Source organism: Corythoichthys intestinalis, chromosome 2, assembly GCF_030265065.1.
Source record: "Corythoichthys intestinalis isolate RoL2023-P3 chromosome 2, ASM3026506v1, whole genome shotgun sequence".
NCBI lineage: Eukaryota > Metazoa > Chordata > Actinopteri > Syngnathiformes > Syngnathidae > Corythoichthys > Corythoichthys intestinalis.
In genome coordinates this window covers 40882087-40905597 of record NC_080396.1, presented here as the reverse complement: position 1 = coordinate 40905597, position 23511 = coordinate 40882087, and the positions used below count along the sequence as shown (strand labels likewise).

The 23511-nt window shown below is 39.3% G+C and overlaps 1 protein-coding gene across 5 annotated transcripts; it reads left to right on the top strand.

Moving 5' to 3' along the window:
* Positions 1–232: 232 nt before the first annotated feature.
* On the top strand, positions 233–20818 carry masp2 (MBL associated serine protease 2). 5 transcript variants are annotated; one of them, XM_057830411.1, is made up of 7 exons: positions 233–373; positions 454–676; positions 737–914; positions 6692–6823; positions 11900–12096; positions 12365–12500; positions 12871–20818. In XM_057830411.1, exons 1-7 carry the CDS (start codon positions 366–368, stop codon positions 12981–12983), a joined length of 987 nt encoding a protein of 328 aa, XP_057686394.1. In that variant the 5' UTR covers positions 233–365; the 3' UTR covers positions 12984–20818. The 5 variants fall into 5 exon arrangements, 3 of the variants coding, with proteins under 3 accessions (XP_057686394.1, XP_057686396.1, XP_057686395.1); XR_009062601.1 differs by having other exon boundaries at positions 234–373; positions 12280–12500; positions 12871–20817; XR_009062600.1 differs by having other exon boundaries at positions 234–373; positions 12270–12500; positions 12871–20442.
* Positions 20819–23511: the final 2693 nt, after the last annotated feature.

Genomic DNA, 23511 nt, shown 5'->3' with positions numbered 1-23511 from the left:
TTTAGGGAAAATGTACAGGGGGATTTTAGTGCTTAGCCATGGGACCTTTAACTTGTGGCGTCATGTCTTTTTAAAAATTTGTTGCATGTTTTATAGTCAGTAATGAGACGTCAGTCGTCCTTCCGACTTGTAAATCTGTGACGAAGCTGTGACGAAGATTAGAGGTTTCAACATGATATTGATGTCTAGCTCCTTTGACATCTGTGACCAAGGGAGGGGATAATGATGATGGTGATCATGTGCCTGTCGTACTTTGTTTACCTAACTGTCAGCAGGGAAGGACAAGCAGGTTCAATTACCCGGAGAGCATTGAGCAGAGAGGGACACAATTTAAAGAGAAAACATATCTGAGGACTGCTGCCAACATGGCCAGGTGAGCGTCATGGTTAAATTTTATTTTATTTAAAAAAAAAAAATCCTGAAATCAGCTGCACTCATACATAATTGTGATAGTGGTTGCTGTGCATTTGTCCTACTCTCCGTCTTCCATGTGTCGCTGAGTGTTGAAATGACAGGCTTATATGGCAACTTCACCACCCCCAACTTCCCCCAGCCATATCCTGATAACACGCTCACGGTGTGGAACATCACCGTCCCACAGGGCCACAGGATCAAACTCTACTTCACTCACTTCAGCATAGAACCGTCCAACCTGTGTGAATATGATTACATTCAGGTACGGCCTTCTCACTTGATTTGATTGTTGGTCAAAAGTGCCTTGACCCTGTCGAAACAGGTTTTGGCAGAAGGCAACGATACTGTGCGGTTCTGTGGAGAAGAAGAAAAGAACGATGAAAGCACCCCGAGGAACACTGTCATCCTGTCAGCCGGCAACCGCATGTCAGTGGTCTTTAGGAGCGACTACTCTAATGAGGAGCGATTCACTGGCTTCCAAGCATTTTACACCTCAGAAGGTGACACAGAATTGTGACACTTTTTTGCCAGAAGGCACACATTTCCCTAAATCTGGTTGTCTTTAGTTATACTGGTCATTTAGGAATGGCCAGCTGAGATAATATACGTAGCTTACATTTAGTCATGTTTAAGTTACAGTGTGGACTTTAGCATTTACATTTGAACTAAATTAGAAGGGTAAAAATGCTAAAAATAAATGATGCCTTTTGATAAACCAACATTACTAATGTAGATTTATCAAGTTAATTGAGAGCAGTGGTTCTTAACTGTTGTCACCCCATGGGTGGTTTAGAATTGATTACACTTGGAGCAGTTAAAAAAAAAAAAAAACACGATTAAAGAATACATACAAGAATACATTGGTCAGAAATAGCTTTTGAAAACAGTAGTGGCCGAACGGCAGGAAGAGGAGGAAGGAGACGGCGAGGGACGGGGACTTGTACAAGTCCAGAAAAGCTGACCGGGGCCCACAAGTCACAGGCAAAGAGGTTATGTGACTGTTGAACAACGAGGGCCAGATAGCTGACAAAACGTGCTGAGGCAATTGTGACATCGGAATACAATAAATAATAAGTTGTGATTGTATATAGAATTCATTTATAATTAATTTATATATAATTTATAATAATTCTGCATGCTTTCCTCGAGTATTAGGTAAGTTTCTAATGTAAAAATTGAGTGGTTTATTAGCTGTTGAAAACTTGCACTAAATTAAAAAAAAAAAAAATAAAAGTTTCCTATTTTGGGCAAATACTTGATATGTTAAATATTGCTATCGATCCCGAAAATATAGGTGGTTGTCCCTGCATTTGGTGATTTTTGTGCATCTAGCGTAAAATTTGAGAATTGTACATGTATAAAAGAAATAATTAATCGAGATTTTATTAGGGAACGACTTTGAATTTTTTTTAATGTCACTGCTCATGGAGACTCATATATTGTATGCCTAAGGGAGGTGCCTGTTTTGGTTTTAGGTCACTAGGGGGCTTAGGCTTTGAAAATATTTGAATGATTTTAAGTTTTTCAAAATAGGCCCCCTATGGATCGGCCCCGAGCCCTGTGTCCCGTCAGCTGATAGTGAAGTCAGTGCACTAAGGACAGCCAATATAAGCTGCCGGTCGTCGGCCGAGTGGCATTTTCAGTGGACAATTAGCCACAAAGTGTAAGCCACCTACGTATTAAAACCTGTGCCATGATCCCAGTATTTGACATAATACAAAATACGATGTTTACTCACTTCCTCCTAAATCCAATGGTCCCACAGCAGTAGGGCTTGTTTTGACCAATATCCGCTGTGAACGGGAACCTTTTGAAACCCAAAAAGGCTCACATGCCTCTCCCTGGTGCAACAAAAAAATTCTGCAGCTGTTTGGCTGGCGTGATGCAAAAAATAAACGAATTAACCCGCAAAATCAACTGTATTGCGAGATGCTGACCCGGGTGACGTCACATTCACATTCGTCCTAAACCCAAGACTGAAGCCGGAAATCACTCATTTCCATGGCGCGGGATTCAAAACTTGAATATATAAAACGATCTCTTCCACACACATCCATGCAGTCCATTTCATTCAGGAGCATAAAACACAGCGTGAAATATGAAATAAACATGCTTTTTGGTGTCATACGCACTTTAACTGTGAGTGAGTCGTGTAAGCCTCAAAACGTCAAAATTGAACTAAATAGAAAAAAAAAATTATATCACTATTTCGTGCAAAAAATTATATGAGATGTTGAATATTGCTATTGATCCTAAAAATATAGGTGATTAACTCTCCATTTGGTAATTTTTGTGCATCGACGTTAAAATCTGAGAATTTTATAGCCATTTTAAGTTTTGTTAAACTTATATACAGTGGTACGAAAAAGTATCTCACATTTCTGCATAAAATCACCATCAAATGTGATCTGATCTTTCTCCAAATCACACAGATGAAAATAAAGTGTCTGCTTTAACTAAAACCACCCAAATATTGATGTTTTCATATTTCAATTAGAATATCATGCAATGACAGAATGGGGAAAAGTAAGTATGGTAAGTGAACCCTCTGGCTTAAGGAGACTTAAAGAACAATTGAAACCAATTTTTACTAAACATTTTAAGTCAGGTGTGTGCCCAATCACTGATGAGTGGTTTAAAGCTGCCCTGCCCACTATAAAACACACACCGGGTAAGAATTATCTTGATGAGAAGCATTGTCTGATGTGCATCATGGCTCCGTCAAAAGTGCTGTCTGAAGACCTGCAATCAAGGATTGTTGATCTGTATAAAGCTGGGAAAGCATACAAAACCATCTCCAAAAGTCTGGATTTTCATAAATCGACAGTCAGAGAAGTTGTCTACAAATGGAGAAAGTTTGGCACTGTTGCTTCTCTCTCAAGGAGTGGCCATCTACCAAAGATGATGCCAAGAGTTCACTGCAGAATACTCAGACAGGTTAAAAAGAACCATATCGTGACTAAATCACTGGCACAGTCCAATATCTCTGTGCACATGTCAACTATATGTAAAAATATGGCCAAGAATGGTGTTCATGAGAGGACTCACCAGAGGAAGCCACTGCTGTCTAAAAAAACATTGTTGCTCATTTAATGCTCGCAAAAAGGCACTTGGACACTCCACAGAGGTTTTGGCAAAATGTTTTGTGGACTGATGAAACCAAAGTTGAATTGTTTGGGAGTAACACACAACGTCATGTGGGAAGGAAAACTGGAACAGCTCATCAACACCTGACATCCCCACCGTAAAGCATGGTGGAGGGAGCATCATGATTTGGGGCTATTTGCTGCCTCAGGGCCTGGACAACTTGCAAGAATGAATTCAAAGGTTTTTGGGGATGTTTTGCAGGAAAACCTCATACAATCTGTCATACAGTTGAAGCTAAAAGAGGATGGATGCTGCAACAAGACTATGACCCAAAACACAGAAGTAAATGAACTTCCAAATGCTTTCAGAAGAACAAAATACACGTTCTGGAGTGGCCAAGTCGAAGTCCAGACTTGAACCCCATTAAGATGCAGTGGCATGACCTAAAGACGGCTATTCATACAAGACATCCCAGGAATCTGACTGAACTACAGTAGTTTTGTAGAGAAGAATGGGCCAAGATTAGTCCTGATCGATGTGCCAGACTGATCTGCAACTGCAGGAAGCGTCTGGTTGAAATTATTGCTGTCAAAGTAATAATCCCCTTTCTGTCATTACCGGTATTTGCATACTATCCTCATTAAAATACCAAAACCTATAAATGTTTGGGTGGTTTTAGTTAATGCAGACACTGTTTTATCATCTGTGTGATTTTGACATCAAATTTGATGGTGATTTTATACAGAAATGTGAGAAATTCCAAAGGGTTCAGATATTTTTTCATACCGCTGTAAAAAATTATCAATTGGGATTTTATTAGGGGACGACTTTGAAATTTTTGATGCCGCTGCTCATGGAAACTCAATTATGCCGAAGGTAGGTGCCTGTTTTGGGTGTAGGTCGCTAGCGGCTTTCGTTTTGAAAATATTTAGAAGTTTTTTTAAATGGGCCTGGCCCCCCGTGTCCCGTCAACTAATGGTGAAGTCTATGGTTAGTCATAATGATAATGATTATGATAGTGCATTTCATTTCAAAGCGCCTTTCAGAACACTCAAGTTTGCCGTACAAGAAATACAAATTAAAGTTGGCAAATGCAAAGATCAAGCAAAATCAGGTAACACGAAATTAAGAAGACATAACACAGAAACGAAAAGAGGTCAAGCTGGGTATGATAATTTGAACAGGTGGGTTTTGAGCCTGGATTTGAAAAGTTGGAGATGAAGTTAAGTTATATAAATCAGAGGGTAGAGAGTTCCAGAGCTGGGGTGCAGAGATGGCTAAACGCTCTGGAACTGTAGGTGACAAGATGGGCACGCGGGACAGAAAGGTGGAGGGTAGACAAGGAGCGGAGTAGCCGAGGATGTGTGTTAATAAGGAGGTCAGATAGATAGGATAGGGCCAGACCGGGAAGAGGTTTGAGAATGATAAGGAGAATCTTATAGTTTGTTTTCCTGGAAGCCATTGAGTAAGCCATTGAGTTGATGGAAGATGGTTCTTGTGATGATGTGTGCTGCAGAGTTTTCGAGGACTGCAGTTTCTCAAGAGAATTATTAGGGAGGCTGAAGAGCAGTGAAGTGCAGTAGTCAATCCGGGAGTTGACCAAACTACAGTCAAGAGTAGTGGCGGTGAGAGAAGAAATATTATGAAGATGGAAGTAAGCAGACCTGGTGCTGTCGTTACAATGAGAGCGGAAGGACAGCATACTGTCAAGGATGACACCCAGACCCTTAACCTGGGAAAAGGGACGGATGCATTATTATCTGAGATGTAGACCTTATTGTAGTTAGCGAAAATGGCCGCAGCATGGCTGACTAGGAGGACATCTGATTTGGAACTATTGAGTAGCAAGACGTTTGAGGAGAGCCATGACTTGATGTCTTGCAAGCAGTGGGTGAGAAAGTAAGGTGTTTATGCAGAAACTGAAACTGCAGCGCATGAGCCATCAGGTAGGCATGGTGCTGACCCTGCCAAGGTAGTAAAATTGGGTCGCCCCTCAGCTCCTGCAATCCTAGCGGATGGAACACCAATCGCGCCCCAGGGCCAAGGGCGGTCCCCCAACCCCCACAGAGTCGTCACCAACCTTCAGGAATAGGACAAATAGATGCGCAATCCACCCCTCCACGCCCACCACCAACACCACCCACCCGTACCCACAGCCACTGTCACTGTGAGGAAAAGACGGGCTTCTGTGGGCAATCGGGGCAGACGGCCACAAGATAAAATAAGCAGCGATGGAGCCCACAAAATTCCCTCCACTCCACATTTAGTGGATTGGGAAAGTCCCATTCTATGCATATTACATTGAGTTATGTGCCATATGGCCAGTATTTTAAAGTGGATAAGATGCAAATTACTATTCCTAATCATTGTACATTTCTAATTACGACGCTCATTTATCCTCCTCAAGCAAATAGTTGAGAGACCACGGAATATAACAGTGAAAACAAAACTATACGAGTCTGTCAGCACACAATTTCATTGAGCCTGTGCATTTCGTAGTGAGTTCACTAGACTTGCATTATATAGAGCATTACTTGGGTGTGGGAATAAAGAAGCAGCTTTACCAGTGAGAGAGAATTCTACAGATCATGTTCCTGATGAGTGGAGAAACAGATGTCAGTTTCATAAAGCATTTTTCATTAAAAACAAAATATATAATAATTTAGAAAATTAAATAAAAAATATAAGCCTTGCCACATTACATAACAAAATAAAATGTTTTTTTCTGCAGGTTATATACTAGTACAGTACATGTACATTATTCTTGATGATAAGCGCTGCACACAAATCTGTATGTCAGTAATGGCTTTGTGATCTGCCATATTTTAGAATTTAGACTTTTAGTCAGGAAAGGTTTTTCTCTTTTTTTTCAGAGCGTTCAATGGTTATCGTGTATGCCTGTTCAATCATACTACCTTATAGTTTTTTCATTAAGATATTGCAGTTACCTTAATTAGTGTTTTCTCCCTGCTTTTGAGTTTTGTGAATCTTCAGACCAATTTGTAACCACCCCCCTTTTTTAATTGGACATGAAAAACATTCGTCTCCTACCTGAGCCTGGCTGTTTGCTACAGTCTACCAGACTGTAGACTCCAATTAACATATATCTTACACAATCAATTGATACATATTTAGACCTAGACAGTCACATAGCACGATGCTTACCCTCTGATTGCACTGTTCTCTGCAGACATTAACGAGTGTCAATACCGTGTGGACGAGGAAGAAACCTGCGACCATTTTTGCCACAATTACATCGGTGGGTATTACTGTACATGTAGGCCAGGATATCTTCTTCATCTCAACAGAAGATCATGTACAGGTGAGAAAGAAGTCTGAATCTTGATAACCTCAGATGACAATGTAAGCTGACAAGTGCCTCCCAAAAAAAAATAATATTGTAATTGAACACTTTGTATTGATTACCAATAATTAGAATCACTGATGATTTAAAGGTTCGCTCTTTCCACATTTGTGGAGAATGGGTTCATTTCTCATTTGATGACAGTGTGAATGGTTGTCTCCCTTTTGCTACTGTATATACAATAATCCCTGTGATTGACTTGTAACTTATTTGTAGATTTTCTATTTACATGATGTCAGCTATGGTAAGATTTCAAATTCAGATTGCATTACTGACAAAGACGCAAAAAATTCCTGTTTATTCTCCAGAGAGAAGAAACTTCAAATCGGTATTTAATTTTATACCTGTGTGCATCACTAATTGATTGACGTAATGAATCAAAATTACTTATTTGACATGCCTTGTCATTTTTTACTGGTAAATGAAGAATGGAGACAAAAAAAAAAATCATGCAATGAACAGGCGAAAGAAAGACTATCTGCCCACAGATTTTTACTAATTATATCAATTACAGCCTCTTTTCCACATTCATTTGTATTGTCTGGTACAACATCTGCACACTTGCTGCGTCACTAATGCAACCTTAATGAATGCAATTCATTACGTAGAACTTGAGTGAAAAATGTACATTATAAAATGTTGTATTTTGAATGAAGTTCATAAATATATGCATTTTAGGAATGTGATGTTTCTCAACAACATATACTGTCGCTAATGGAGAGAGAGAGAGAGAGAGAGAGACAGACAGTCAGACAGACAGACAGACAGACAGACAAAATATATGGATAGTGTAAATTGTCAATTTAGTTACAAGCAATAATGTTAATCTTACTTTTAAAAAGTAATTAATTACAGTTACAAATTACTTCTCCCAAAAAGTAATTGAGTAAGTAACTCAGTTACCTGAATGTAAGAGTACTTAGTTACTTGGCAAGTAACTGGTGTTACTTTTCATGTCTTTGTTTGTTTTTTTTTCATTCCAAAAAACAAAAACAGAAAAAAACATAGTAACCTTTGCTTTGTTTGGAAGCTGTGTTGTTTTCGTCAACGATGACTATAACGAAAATATTTCGTCGATTAATTTTTTCATGACGATGACGAGACGATAATGAGCTAAAAACATATCTTGGGAGACTAAAACTTAATGGCAGTAATGCCAGTTTTTGTCTGACGAGACGAGAAAGACGAAAATGAGCCATAGTTTTCGTCGCATGTTCACAATGTGTGACATTTTATGTGTCGTTAGCCTGCCTGGTCGTGTCACTCATGTGACGTGCTGCGACCCCCACAACTCACCCACTAGTCTAGTGTCCTCTAGAGCAGGGGTGGGCAATTAATTCCACAAAGAGCCGCAGTGGGTGCAGGTTTTTGTTCATACCCATCATGAGGACAGCCTTTCACCAATCTGGTTTCTTACAAGCGCAATCAGTTGATTGCAGTCAGGTGCTCCTTGTTTCCACTGAAACCTCATTGGTTATACTGTGTGTGCTGAATCAGTTGGAACAAAGACCAGGACCCACTGCGGCCCTCGAGGACCGGTTTGCCCACCCCTGCTCTAGAGTCTCCCCATTGCTTGTTTTGAGGCACACATGTTAAGATTTGGTTTCTTATCTCGGTAACAGGGAATATGCAATTTTGTTTTAGCCTAGTAAGGTCTGTGCTGAGTGCTAAATGTAACTCGTAGCATTAGCATAGCATTCACATTCACATTAGCGTTAGGCTATTCCTAACGGCGAGCGTCCTCCTAGACTCTCGGACAACTTTTTTACATAAAGTTCGTGGCGTACAGGCGGGCATAACTAATTGAAAATAATGTATCCTACTGTTTTCCTGCTGAGTGTGTAATATCACGTGATAGATTTGTAGATGCTACAATATGTGCTCGTCTGTCAGTGTTCTTTGGAAACCTTTTCTTACTTATTTTTGGAGTGAAACTCTTGAATATTACAGATGAAAATATTGAGTTAACGTCGACTAAAACTAGTTTAAATTAGTCTGAGTCTTCGTCAAGAAAAAGTAGACGAAGACCAACACATTGTGAAATAACTAAAATATGACTAAGACTAATAAGTATTATCGTCCAAAAGTTGAAAGCTAAAAAAAAAAAAGAAATAAAATGGCTGCCAAAAACAAAACTGTTTGGAAGTCATTCAATGTTGTGAATCAACCATTTAAGTTGTTAAAATTGCTCCTGTTATTCCATTAGTTTCCATCTGTCTACTTTCTACATGTGAAAGTTTTAAAACTCTTTCATCATTCAAAGATAGATTCAAGTCAAGATTTTGCTGTTTTTGGAGTATTTTAGATAAAAAGTTACATAGGTTTGCTAGGAAGGTTCTCTACAACAAAGCCTTCCTGAATAGTACACTGCTTTAAGATTGCGGCTGTTTACCAACACCGGCTAATCGATCATTTCGCATCTAGGTCTCAATACATGTGATAACGCCGCTGTGTCTGCCATTTTGCATCTAGTTCTATATACATGTGATATCTACAGTAGTATCACGTGTGCGTAGTATGTAGGCAGTCGGCTACAGTCAGGTATTATCTTATCGGAGCCACCTAGCATCGCGTCACAACTCCCTTAATTCCCGTTTTCCCACTCCCGCTCTGCTCTCTTGTCTCCGTGAGTCCGTGTCTCTCTGTCTGACTTTTTCACGTCATTCAACCAACATAGTTACGCATAGTAACGCAAGCCTTTACAACCTCAGTAACGGTAACGGCGTTGCCAAGATGAGAAAAGTAATTAGATTACTCACTACTTGAAAAAATAATGCAGTTAGTAATGCCGTTATACTCTAATGCCGTTTTTAACAACACTGGTAACATTTATTACATTTGTTATATTGGTGCGTGCCGTGTTGGGGGACTGCGGCTGTGGCTCATGTTCCGGGTGGGCGGGCGGAAGTCGGGTTAGGCGTGGGGTTGGTGGTGCGTCCCCTCTTGCCATCCCTGAAGGCCGGTTGATGGGTACGCGGGTGGTCCTCACGGGGGGGCTCCTTTGCTGGGCTGCGGGCGGAGGGCTGGGCTGCGCTGATTATTGTCATTCTTTTATTTAAAAGGTTATTGCCAGAGTTGGTTTTCATATGCCAACCTTTTACCTTATTCACTGTACTAAAGCTCCTTTGTTATTTTGAGCCAGAAGCACTGTGTGAGCCATTTGTGAGATGGCAGTGCCTTACTGGCACTTTGCACTTGCACTTGATCCAAAAAACTGATGTTTGCTCTAGTTTGATTTCAATAATAAATATAGTGGTACAATTTAGGCACGTTTTCCATACCTTCAGTTGAAGCTTTTCTCTTATTTTTCACAGAATGTTTATTTGGAAAACGTTGAAGTTGTTACATTTATTATCATTAAAGCATCCAGTAGGTCATCACAATGCAATTATCCATAATATGCTAAGTCCATGACAGCATAAATTAGTATCGGTTTGATATTGGTATCGTATTTTTGGAGTTTGAAAATATTGGGATATCGGTTATCGATTAAAAAGTCACTATCAGACAACTCTACTGTCACTTTAATGGACTACCGCTTTTGAAAAAAAAAAAAAAAAAACATTGAGTTGCACTGCTGTGCTTGAAAAAGATGCTTTTCAATAGTTTCCCTCTTTAATTAATTTGCATAGTGATAGCATTGTGGGAAAACTAGCATCGGCATAGGTTTGTATGCTGTAACAGCAACATGCTTCATAGATTTTCTAAAGTTGTAAAGTGATAAAATGAAACTATGTTAGGTGATGATAACAATCAGAAAAAAAAAAGATTTTTTTTTTTTTACAGGCTGAAGGCCTGTCAAGTCACCTCTCAAGAAGTAGTAGTAGTAACTTACGGTCTTCTTTTTATTCTTCTTCTTGACACTAACTTAGTAGCACTAATTCTCCTTTATTCGTGAGACGATCATCTTGACACTTGGTAGCAATGTAGCCTATGCCAGTATTATCGATGAAATTTTTATCGATTTACAGGGTGCACATTTGAGACCTTGCCGCTGAGGAAGTTAGTTGGATCGTCTTCAAAATTGGTGAGATTGTTCAGGAGACATATGAGATCTTAAGTTTTCAAAACGGTGCCTTTTCATCCATGGGTATGACCTGGGCTGGGTGCCAAAGTCAGCCATTTTTTGGCAAAATAACATATTCAGTAAATGACTAATACCTCCTTGATACAAGGTTCAATCATTTTCATATCTGGCATGTATGTGAGATATCTCAGCCAGAACACGACTGCATTGAAATATTCCCCATTAGGCCTGACGTCCCCTGCTGGTAACAGGAACCACCCTTTTTTACTAGAAAGGCAAAGAAACGCTTTGAGGTCGCAACTGGTACCATCTGAATGTTGCCTGGCACGGCCAGACTGTTCTCCCTGTATTTTTCAAATACTGAGAGACTAGCTGGAACAGCGGTGAGTCTGGTGTACCAGGCTAATCTGAATAGGATAAATCTGACTTCCCACCTCGAATGCAGCATGAGGACGAGTGGCCGAAGCATTGCTCTCTATTGTGGTCGCATCATGCAAAAAAAAAAAAAAAAAAAAAAGAAATCGTTCCGCAAAAATAAATGAAGTAGGCAGTTTTGTGTGACATTGTTTTGGCCGCATGGGTATTTTGATCAACAATCTGCATTTTGAATTTATTTGACTATGTTAGAGCTGTAAATATCGTTTTTATTGGCATGCTAGGATGGGACCATTGACTTGCGCTAGCTGGCCATTCCGGAGCCCTGAAATTGATAAATAACTAACAAACTGCACAGAGTTTGTTGAAATCAACTCCACCGACTAATTAAACCCCCACTTCCTCGAAGATGAAGCCTAATGTCAACAATTATGAACTTCCGCTTTAACAAATTGGCAGAATTTTTTTCAAGCAGCCCATTGATGAAGATATATGTCCAGATTTCAGAATATAATTTTAATGTTGGTAATCTTTTTAGGCACTATGAGACTCTTGTATTCTGGGGGCACTTTCCCCTTCTGCTCTGTTCAAACACTAAAGAGCACAATCTTACACTTGGTGTATCTCAACAGTGCTATGCCCCAGTCAAGTGTTGACCAACCTGTCAGGCCTTCTGACGAGTCCAGGCTATCCGAGCCCATATCCGCCCATGATTCACTGCAACCACACCATCCGTCTTCCTGAGAGCTACAAAATAAACCTGGATTTTATGGAGCCTTTTGACATCGAGGGACATCCGGACATCCTCTGTCCATACGATATGTTAAAGGTTAGTCACGTGACTCTAGAGCAGCGACTCAACAATATATTCGTCCTCATGCATGCGTAGGCCTTCTGTCGCTGTCTCCGCCATGCTTAGGTGATATACTGTTGAGCCATGAGGCTTCCTGCATATTTAACATCAGTTGTGCATTTCACAAATCAATGTTTGTAATTTGGAAGATTTCAACAGGCCATCGAGACTACGGGCCGTTCTGTGGATCGACGCCACCAGACAACATCTACTTTGAAAGTTTCCAATTGCATGTTTCATTCAGGTCGGACTCAAGTGGAAAAAACAAAGGATGGAAGATCAAGTACACGAGTATAAATGCCACGTCCCTTACTTTGATTACGACTTGAAAGGAAACATTACAAATAACAGAGTCAGCAATGATGGTGTTAGCATTTACTGTAAGTACCAGACGTACAATTACATTTCCGTAGAGTAGGAATTTCCTGATTTTGTAGGAATGAAAACGATTGCAATGATACTTCAAGGCTAGTTTATTTTTGTTGTAATTCCTGAGAGTGAAAGATGTTACCGTAAAGTGCTTTGTTTTGTTTAATGAAAAAGAATCATTTAATGTGTAGGAAATCAATTTGGTAAAATAAAAACTGTCTGAGAGCCAAAGATATGTGAAAGCTATTCCTTTAACCTTCATACATTATGCAGTTCCTTCCTACCTAATTCCAGCTCTAATTCTCTGTCAAAACAGTTATTACAGGGTGCTCCACTACCATGAAATTGCTTCTAATTTGGCACTTTTGCACTTCCTCACAGGCATTTCATCTGTCTCTGTTCAACAAAGAAACACACTTAAGTGTGTTGAGGTGCTGAAGAAGTGCCCTTGTATTGATGTAGTCATTTCTTTTTATGGCTTCTTCTTTGAATAATGTAGAATTAGGCTGACATTATGACAAATGAGCATAGCAAGTGCCGGTTTATATAAGTTTGGTTTACAAGAAATCACAACTCTTGTCTTGTGTTGGAAGTAATCACAAGAGACAATGTGGATGACGTGAAGTTGGAGTTATTTTGAAATACAGTATGTTTGGTTTGGCGGTTTTGCTACTTTTGAATCCATCTGTTTTGTTTATGTTGACAAGAGAGAGCAATGGTGAAGATTGAAGATACAGTAAAGACTGTCACTTAAACAAATAAAGAAATAAATTTAGGAAAAATAAATAAAGGAATTTTAATTGATGATACACAAATGTTACTTACTAGTAAATCTTTGCCCGTGCAATAACTTATGACCTTTGATGGCAACAGCGAAACAGCTCAATCCAAATACAGGAGTGCTTTCATATACTGTAGGAGTTCAATTCAATTCGTGTTAACGAGTAAGTGGCTGATAGATCAGATTTGAAAATATCCCCTAGAGTGCGAGGTGGCCTGTTCAGACCATCATGAAAGAATCTCATTTGATTCAGATGAAGGCTTAAAGATCTGATTTGCTTCACTCCATGCTGCGGTCTCAATGTAGCCTATATTTGCACGTAAGTATATTTGACAGTAACCTATTATTGGATGGCATTAAAGGATTTAGAGCCTCTTTCGAACTCCTTTTTTCTTTTTTTCAAATGTTGTCTTTGAAAATTTCTTCTTGATGTGAATTGATCTATATTCACGAATGTTGATTTGTTGAGTTCACTGCCACTAAATAGCGCTTTTATCCAAAATGTTTGGAAAGCAAAAATATTGGACCAGTGGTGACTCATATCTAAAAAATCTTATAATTCAAGCCACACCTGTAATTGATCTCAATGGAAAATGCTGTTTTATATTGAACTAAATTTAAGATTGACCAATATCACAGATTTGATCATGACAAACATGATAAAATTGTCGGTGTGACAAAAAAAAAAAAAGAAAAATACAGTAAATTCACTGTTGGTCAGAATGCCAACCTGTAGTTTGCGCTTTTAGACAACAATATAATGTATACATGAAACTGGCTGCTACCACAACAGCCCAGTTGGATCTAATTCCACAGGAATTACGCCCACCATGACACCTATTAAGTAGCTGTCTAGCTGCAGATTTAACTTGCTGCTCTTAAAGTCTGTGTTACATGCATGAATCTACTAAGTAAATAGTGACAGGGTTCCACTGATTGAAAATGTTTTTTTTAATTGGTTGAACTAGATTGCACTGTTAGTTACTTAATCAAAACATAATTTATAAATTTCAAGATAGTCTACAGTGAGGAAAATAAGTATTCTCCCACTTGGAAATGAGGGTTTGAAAATTTCATGGTAGGTGCTTGTCCACTGTGGGAGACAATCAAAAGAAAAAATAAATCCAGAAATCACAGTGTCTGATTATTTAAAAAAAATATATATTTGTAAATTAGTGCTGTTAAATGATTAAAAAATGTAATCTAGTTAATCATATGTCAACTGTGTGATTAATCATGATTAATCACATTCCCCACTGGGTGAATAAAGTTGCTCTTCAGGAAAAAAAAAAAAAATCTAGAAAAATACTATAATTGCCTTAAAATTTGTTTTCAGATGAAATGTATGATGTATGAATGAATTAATACTTAACCAAATAGAGGTTTAAAATTTTATTTAACAACTCAGCTCGTATAAAATAAAATAAATTGTCAGTATTATACAGAAAAGAGCTTAACAGATTAAAGTGCCTCAGACTAACAATGTGGCTCAAGTACCGTTTGGCATATTGCGCAAAATTAACTGCCAACTTAAAGAGCAGACTAGCACAATACAGTAACAATAGCTAGTATTTCAAAAAAAGTGAAAACAACTTGTCTGTTAAATTAAACATTTCACACAAATAAATGCAGCATTTGCAGTTTTACACTAAATGGCCTGAAAGCTGTGTGAGATTAAAAAAAAAAAAAAAGTTGTCAGTTTTCACACACTTAACTGAAAAACATTACATTAAAATGTGTGTAAAGGTGTTTCAGGGTCCCCCCAGAATTGATCAATCTAAATTCAACACTTTTAAGACCGTTTTTAATGCCATTTCAACTGAAAATTAATACTTTTCTTGCACCCATTATTTAGATCATATTGAATCATATTAAACAAATAAAGTACCGAACGTCAAATTTAACCTCAATTACTAAGTGTGTTTGACAAAAGAATGCACATATATTGAAGATACAATTAAAACACATTTAAAGTAACATTATAAAGTCTGTCAGAATTTTTTTAAACACACACACGCACACAATAATTATGGACAAAAAGAGGAGGAGGACAAGACTCAGACCAGCCATCCTCTGTAACAGGCTAGCCGCTAGTGCCAAGACCCCAGTGAACATGGCTAACTCTTGAGTTAACATGGCGAAATTCACATTCATTCAAAAGGCAAACCAAAATTTTTAAGCAGGTCCACTGCCTTCGCGTGACCCATAAACTGCAACCTAAATTATCTGGATGTAACTTGAGCCCCTATCACATACTCCAAAACAACGGGAATATCGCGGGACTTAACCGTGCAGCAGTTGTGTGTGAAAACAGTTTCCCGTGTCGACTGACATGGGAAGCAGTGTGCGTGAAAGCAGGCGTTAAATTCCCGGGTCACAGCAGATGGCTGATGACTTAAATATCATAGCGGCGGCCGATGTAACTTCCTCCCTCTTCGCAGTAAGAGGAAAAGCGGTAAACAAACATCGCAAATATAAACATAGCTAGCTGGAAACAGCTCAATTAAACTGAAAACATAACCAAAATTAAAATGTCAATTATTACGTCGGGCCGGGCCAGGGTTCTTTCTCGCTGACTTTTTGAAATAACTATATATTAACGATGTATGAATGATAAACTAAGGAATACTTGTTATAAAATAAATAATTTGGATAAAAAAAAAGAAGGCGCTGTATGGTCATTGCCGAGCCAGAGCATGCCTATAGACCCTACCCACCGACATCACAAAATCACGTGCTCGCTGTATGGTTCCGCCCACTTGTCCGTCATTTTGTGTCTGTATTATCAATGGTCTCAATTGATCGAGCAATTTATAATGCATTTCATGGAAGATCCGGTGCTTTCGGATGCCGTAAACTCACTTGATGCGTTGCATAAAAGGCATTATGTGGAAAAGCTTCAGTTTATCCATTCGCCAGATCCATATTTGATGCCTAAATCGATGTTTTTCGACCCGCTGTCTCCGCCGTATTTGCCTGACAACTGCTAGCTACCCTGAACTGTACAATTATCTTGTCCACACAAAATCAGCCTATTCTCACGAAAGTTTGAAAAACTTTAAGAGCTTGGAGGCTTATAAATACTTCGTTGCTGGTTGGGTGAAACAGGTCCTCGTCCACGAAAATTCGGCAGGAATCTATCTTGTGCTTGGAAAGGTGAGTTACGAAATTTTCAATTCAAAATCTTTTGTTATTGCTAACATCCACTGTCAAGTCTAATGTATTTCATGTCGTTTGTCAATGGAGTTAGGGCTTTTAATGTTTATATGGTTTAGCGATAGCACTCTCACTACATACATACGTGTATGTTGTCGGCGATTAGCCTAGCAATGATCTTAATTGTGGTTGTCAGCCCAAAACCCTCTAAATATATATTAAATGCATCTTACCAGATATAAAATGACTACTACATAATCTGTGGTAATCGTTTGGAGCCCAGTTTTCTCATCGAATTGCAGCAGCCCATCTCGCTCTCTCTTCTCCGGGTCTCTCGGAATCCGGTAGAACTTCAAGTCTCTCCGTCTATCTTCTCTGTTATTGCAACCGACCGCCACACACGCCTTCACCATTTTGATTATTAATGTTAACGAGCAGAAAAACACGTCGTAAATAGGAGGAATGTACGTAGCTGTAACAGGGAAACATGATGTGTTGACGGACAATTGGGCGGCACCAGTCAGGAGGAAGGAGTTGTGACGTCACGTTAGAGGTTAGATTTTGTGCCCGAACCCGAACCCGACCCGACATTCGGGTCGGGTCGGGTTCGGGCCCACATTTTAAGCATTCACGTTCGGGTCAGTTCGGGTCGGGCCGCCATGCCGGACTAATAAATTATTTAAAAAAAAAAAAAAAAAAAAAAATGGAGAGCAGGCTCTATGTATTGCGCTTCTGCTTGTGCGTGTGCACGAACGCTGTGGCGCCGGCCGCTTTTTCATTTCCTTGTCAGAGAGGCGCGTCCATGTGAGAACAATATCCCCCACACTCAGAAATATGTTTAACAAACTTTCCCAGCGTTATTTCGTTGTGTGAATGCTTTGATAATTCTCAAAAAAATATGTAGATTAATTAAACATTAAGAAAACTTGCGTTTTTTTCTGCCAACTCGAAGAAATGAAAATAAATTGCTGCTGCTGCGTTTTTTTCCGCGTCACTCAAAAAAAAAAAAAAAAATGGAGAGCAGGCTCTCTGTATTGCGCTTTTGCTTGTGCGTGTGCACGTCACGAACGCCGTGGCGCCGGCCGCTCTTTATTCTTGTCCTCCCGCTGTACCGTTTGGCACGGCCGAGGCGCCGCCCTCATTTTCATTTCCTTGTCAGAGAGGCGCGTCCATGTGAGAACAATATCCCCCACACTCAGAAATATGTTTAACAAACTTTCCCAGCGTTATTTCGTTGTGTGAATGCTTTGATAATTCTCAAAAAAATATGTAGATTATTTAAACATTAAGAAAACTTGCGTTTTTTTCTGCCAACTCGAAGAAATGAAAATAAATTGCTGCTGCTGCGTTTTTTCCGCGTCACTCAAAAAAAAAAAAAAAAAAAAAAAAAACGGGTTTTTCGGGCTCGGGCCTGCAAATCTAGTTAAGTGATCGAGCTCGGGCCGGGTCGGGCCTCAATACCAGCGGGCCGTGTCGGGTCGGGCTGGATTTTTTAGGCCCGAACTAGGCTCTACGTCACGTGGGTAGGGTCTATACGCCCTTTTTAATCTTCCTCTCTGCGAGTCCGCAAAACTGTATCTGTTTACTTATATTTAACAAACTTTTCCCGTGTTATTTCGTTGTGTAAATACATTTATGATGATCATAAAAATATGTACTCTATTTAAACATTAAGAAAATACGTTTTTTTTCTGCCAACTGAAAATTCGTTACAAAAGACAGGCTTTTATGCAGACATCGTCACAAATGTTATCACACAAAACGCGGGCCGGGCTTTAATACCCGCGGACCAGTTCGGGTCGGGCTGGATTTTTTAGGCCGATTTTACATCTATCTTAAAGTCTTGATGAGCTTAAATTGGCTGCAGTTACGAAGTCGGGAATGCTCCCTCCGGAAAAAAACACGATTTGACCGACATTATGTTTAACAAACTTTTCCAGCGTTATTTCATTGTGTAAATGCATTTATAATGATCATAAAAATATGTAGACTATTTAAACATTAAGAAAATGTGAGTTTTTTTTTCTGCCAATTGAAAATTCATTACAAAAGACAGTTACGACATCGGGAACGCTCCCTCTGGAACAAAACGCAATACGACCAACATTGTGACAGCTGATGCCGACCAAAAATGACGTAATATCCGAAACAGATCACCAATAAACTCATTTGAAGTATATGGATGGTGGTCTGTTTTGGTGTTCAGAATCCACAATACCTCTTCCTGCAGGGTTTTCGTTCCACCGAAAAACGGACGCATTCCCGATGCAGAGGTAGGTGGATTCTCCGTTTTGCCGGTTGTGGTGGTTTGGCACGCACGAGTTGCATTTCGATTTGTAGTGCAGTGCATCGTCAAAATTCTATGCGTCATCTTTGTTATGGATTTTAAAAAATTAAAAAAAAAAAAAAAAAAAAACCTTCGTCACGGATATAATTTAGGTTGTACTGAGATGTTCTTGAAAATTAAGACCACAGTGAAAAAATTCCAGACTTACAACAGATAATTTAATACTTTTAATACCTTTAAGAATGGAAAACTAAATTCAATGCTTTTTTAATACTTTTAATAACCCGCGGGTACCATGTGTTTAGAAACACTGCTTAAGTTAGCCAGTCATACCCTTTTTTTTTTGTCCAGTGGTCTCCTGTCAGTGCAACAAACGTAACTCTGGCTAGTTGCTCGACCTTCGTTGCCTTTTCATTTTCAAAAAGTTTTTTTTAATTTGACTTTTGACCTATTTGAGGCGGTTAGCAGAATATAAACACCTGTCCACCCTATACATCAGGAGGACTCAAATTCCTAACGTGGTCAAGATCAAAGAGCTGTCCGAAGACACCAGAGAGAATTGTAGACCTCTACAAGGCGTGGCATGGTTACGGGGCAATTGCCAAGTAGCTTGGTGATATAAGATCCAACGTTGGAGCAATTATTATAAAATGGAAGAAGCTAAACATGACTGTCAATCTCCCTCGGACTGGGGGCTCCATGCAAGATCTACCTTGTAAGGTCTCAGTGAGCCTAGAAATTGTGAAGAATCAGCAAAGAACTACACAGGAAGAGCCGGTCAATGATCTGAAAGGAGCTGGGACCAGCATTTCCAAGGTCACTGCTGGTAATACACTAAGACATCATGGTTTAAAATCATGAATGGCACGGAAGGTTACCCTGCTAAAACCAGCACAAGTGCGGGCCCGTTTTAAGTTTGCCATTGACCATTTGGATGTTCTAGAGGAGTCATGGGAGAAGATCATGTGGTCATATGAGATCAAACTTTTTGGTCTTAATTACAGTCATAGTGTTTGGAGGAAGAAGAATGATGAGTACCATCCCAAAAACACCATCCCTACTGTGAAGTGTGGGGATGGTAGCATCATGCTTTGGGGGTGTTTTCTGCACATGGGACTAGACGACTGCACTGTATTAAGGATAGGATGACCACGGCCATGTATTTTGAGATTTTGGGGAATAACCTCCTTCCCTCAGTTAGAGCATTGAAAGTGGGTCGTGACTGGGTCTTCTAACATGACAGTGGCCCGAAGCAGACAGCCAGAATAACCAAGGAGTGACTTCCTAAAAAGCATATCAAGGTTCTAGAGGGGCCTAGCCAGTCTCCAGACTTAAACCCAATCGAAAATCTTTGGAGGAAGCTCAGTGACAGCCCAGAATTCTGATTGATCTAGAGAAGATCTGTGTGGAGCAGTGTTGCAAAATCCCTGCTGCAGTCTGTATAAACCTGGTGAAAAGTTACGGGAAACGTTTGACCTCTTTAATTGTAATCAAAGGCTACTGTACCAAGTATTAAAATGGATTTTTTCAGGTGTTCAAATACTTATTTGCAGCAGTATAATACAAATAAATAGTTAAAAAATCATACACTGTGATTTCTGGATTTGTTTTTTAGATGGTCTCTCACCGTAGACAAGCACCTACCATGAAAATTTCAAACCCGCCCATCATTTCTTAGTGGGAGAACTAGCAAAATTGCAGGGTGTTCAAATACTTATTTTCCTCACTGTAAATAATTTTTTTTTTTTTTTTACAAAGCTTTTACTAATTCCTTTTTTTCCTAGTCAAACAACCCTGTGTTGCATATTGACTTTCAATTCTAATCTTAAACAAGAAAATAGTCATAGGAATGATCAAGTAATTTTTTCCATTCTGAGACCTGAAATGTGTGTGTGTTGGGGGACATCCTAAGGAAACATTTCATGTCAGTGATTCTAAATTGATGGGTTGTGACCAAGTGGCTTACAGGCTAGTATGGATGAGTCACGGCGTATTTGACATTAAATTAACAACTTGACATACTGCATAGCGAAGTCACATTTATTTATAAGGCCCCACAACGGATGTCTCAATGGGATTCACAGACCCACAGTTGACATATAATTATGACACCCACTAATTTAATACACCCCCCCCCCCCCCCCCCGCCCAAATAGCAAGGAAAACCCCCAACAAGGAAAATAGGAAACCTTGGGTAAGATGGTATTTTTTTTATATTTAAGGATTGGCCTTCTTTCATTATATCCCATTTTGATTGGTAGTCCATTTTTATGAAAATGGTTTGTTCCATTCATCCGTCCAAACCTTTTGCCTTTCCCCTTGCTAATCTATCAAACCAGCTGGAACACCAAACACATTAGATAAAAAAGAAAAATGAAGAAAACCAACCAAAATAAAGCGTGTAAAGGAACGATTTGTGTTTGACCTGCTATTTCAGACTACTTCTGGCAAATAGTGTGTGAATAATGAGTTCTAGATATTAATTTAGATCAGGGGTGCCGAAGTCCGGTCCTCGAGAGCCCGTATCCAGCTTTTTTTCTTTGTCTCCCTCCGTTAACACACCTGAATTAAATGATCAGCTCATCAGCAAGCGCTGCAGGAGCCTGATAATGATCCGGATTATTTGATTCAGGTGTGTTGGCGGAGGGAGACATGGAAAACAAGCCGGATAGGGGCTTTCGAGGACCGGACTTGGGCACCCCTGATTTAGATGTATTGTTAAATTATACAAATGATAAATTACAGTATATTTTTAAATCTTAAAAAAAGAAAAAATCATTTGCAAGGCGTGGCGGCTTTTATTTTGGTGTGACGGTGCACCACAATCATTTATATGTAGGGGAAACCTTGTAGTATCACTTTTGAATGCAATTACTGAAATATAGCAACTTTTTCAAGTACAGTACTATATAGCAGGGGTGCCCAAGTCCGGTCCTCGAGAGCCTCTATCCAGGTTGTTTTCCATGTCTCTCTCCTTGAACACACCTGAATCAAATGATCAGCTCTTCAGCAAGCTCAGCAGGAGCCTGATAATGATCCTGATTATTTGAGTCAGGTGTGTTGGAGGAGGGAGAAATGGAAAACAAGCTGGATAGGGGCTCTCAAGGACTGGACTTGAGCACCCCTGCTATACAGTAACAGTATACGGCAGGGGTCTCAAACCGGTCCTCAAAGGGCCGCAGTGGGTACTGGATTTCATTCCAACCAAACGAGAACAATCCCTTTTCACCAATCTGGTGTCTAACAAGTGTAATCAGTTAATTGCAGTCAGGTGCTGCTTACTTTAGCAGAAACCTCATTGGTTGAACTGTCTGTTTTGGATCTGTTGGAACAAAGACCAGGACCCACTGCGGCCCTTTGTGGAATCGGTTTGAGACCCCTGGTATACGGTGAGGAGCATAAGTATTTGCACCACTTGTCATTTTGCAAGTTCACCCACTTAGAAAATAGGTAGAGGTCTGAAATTTCAATCATAGATGCATTTCCACGCATAGAGACATAATCTAAATAAAAATCCAGAAATCACATTGTATGGTTTTTAAAATAATTTATTTGTAATTTACTGGGGTTCATAAATATTTGTACCCTTGAGAATCAGCAATAAATATGACACTCAAAAAGGTTGTCAGTCCAACAACAAAAAAAAAAAAGTCCACCATTACCCCAAGAGTAACCACCCACACACCACCTGTTTGAGCTCAGTACTGTCACCCGTGCACCCCACAGTCAGTCATAATCAAACTGCTACCATGGGCAAGACCAGAGAGATTTCAAAAGACACCGGAGAAAAAAAATGGTGTGTTTCGAAAGACACCAGGGAAAAAATGGTGTGTTCCACAAAGCTACAAAAGACTATAGGACAATTGGAAAGCAGCTTGGTGAGAATAAATCAACAGTTGCAGCAATTGTTAGAAAATGTAAAAGGCTAAACATGACTACCTTGGACTGGGGCTTCATGTTAAATCTCTAAAATTGTCTAAAATGATAATTTAATCCTCCCACTCCCCCCATTTTCTTTTGTTTTTCCATTGCAAGCAAAATAAATGAAGACATTACTACCAGAGCATTTGTAATAGCAATCATTTTCTGGGAGAAATTGATTATTATCTGACAGAATTGCAGGGGTACCAATATTTGTGACCAGCACTGAATGTGAAAACCTAATGAAGAACTACAGAAAGTGTCTAAGCGCACTAAATATTGGCACAGATTTTCTCAGGGGTACAAATACTTATGAACCCCAGTAAATTACAAATAAATTATTGAAAAATCATACAAAGTGAATTCCGGATTTTTTCTTTTAGATTAAGTTTCCATAAGTGGATATGCATCTATGATTGAAATTTCAGACCTCTACCTATTTTTTAAGTGGGTGAACTTGCAAAATCACAAGGGGTGCATATACTTCGGCTACTCACTGTATATTTGATAATTTTGCAAAAAATATCTGAAGTACTAATTTGAATATAACCAATTGTAGACGGGTGTAAAAGGGTGGAAGTGAAACAAGTCTTAAGTATCATTTACTAGTCTGTATACGTCAGTATACGTCACATGTTTGAATACTTAAGAACAAGCTTGTAGTGACCTCTGTGTGCACAAGGCTCATCCAGGTGAAAAATCAAATGCACTATCATGTGTGTCCACCAGAAGAGCTTGTCTTACATGACTCACATGGACCCGTATCACGTGGCTGCCAAACCAATACTTATAAAAAGTTTCATAATGGTAGATGGCTTCACGCTGGCTTGACATAACTCAAAGATCATCTTTATTAATGATTGTTGGCATGGCATGA

What these genes read in the sequence shown, in the direction of transcription:
- masp2 (XM_057830411.1), top strand. An exon ending in GTGAATATGATTACATTCAG is followed by an intron (nt 677 to 736) that starts GTACGGCCTTCT and finishes CTGTCGAAACAG; the next exon opens with GTTTTGGCAGAAGGCAACGA. An exon ending in GTCCATACGATATGTTAAAG is followed by an intron (nt 12,097 to 12,364) that starts GTTAGTCACGTG and finishes TGTTTCATTCAG; the next exon opens with GTCGGACTCAAGTGGAAAAA.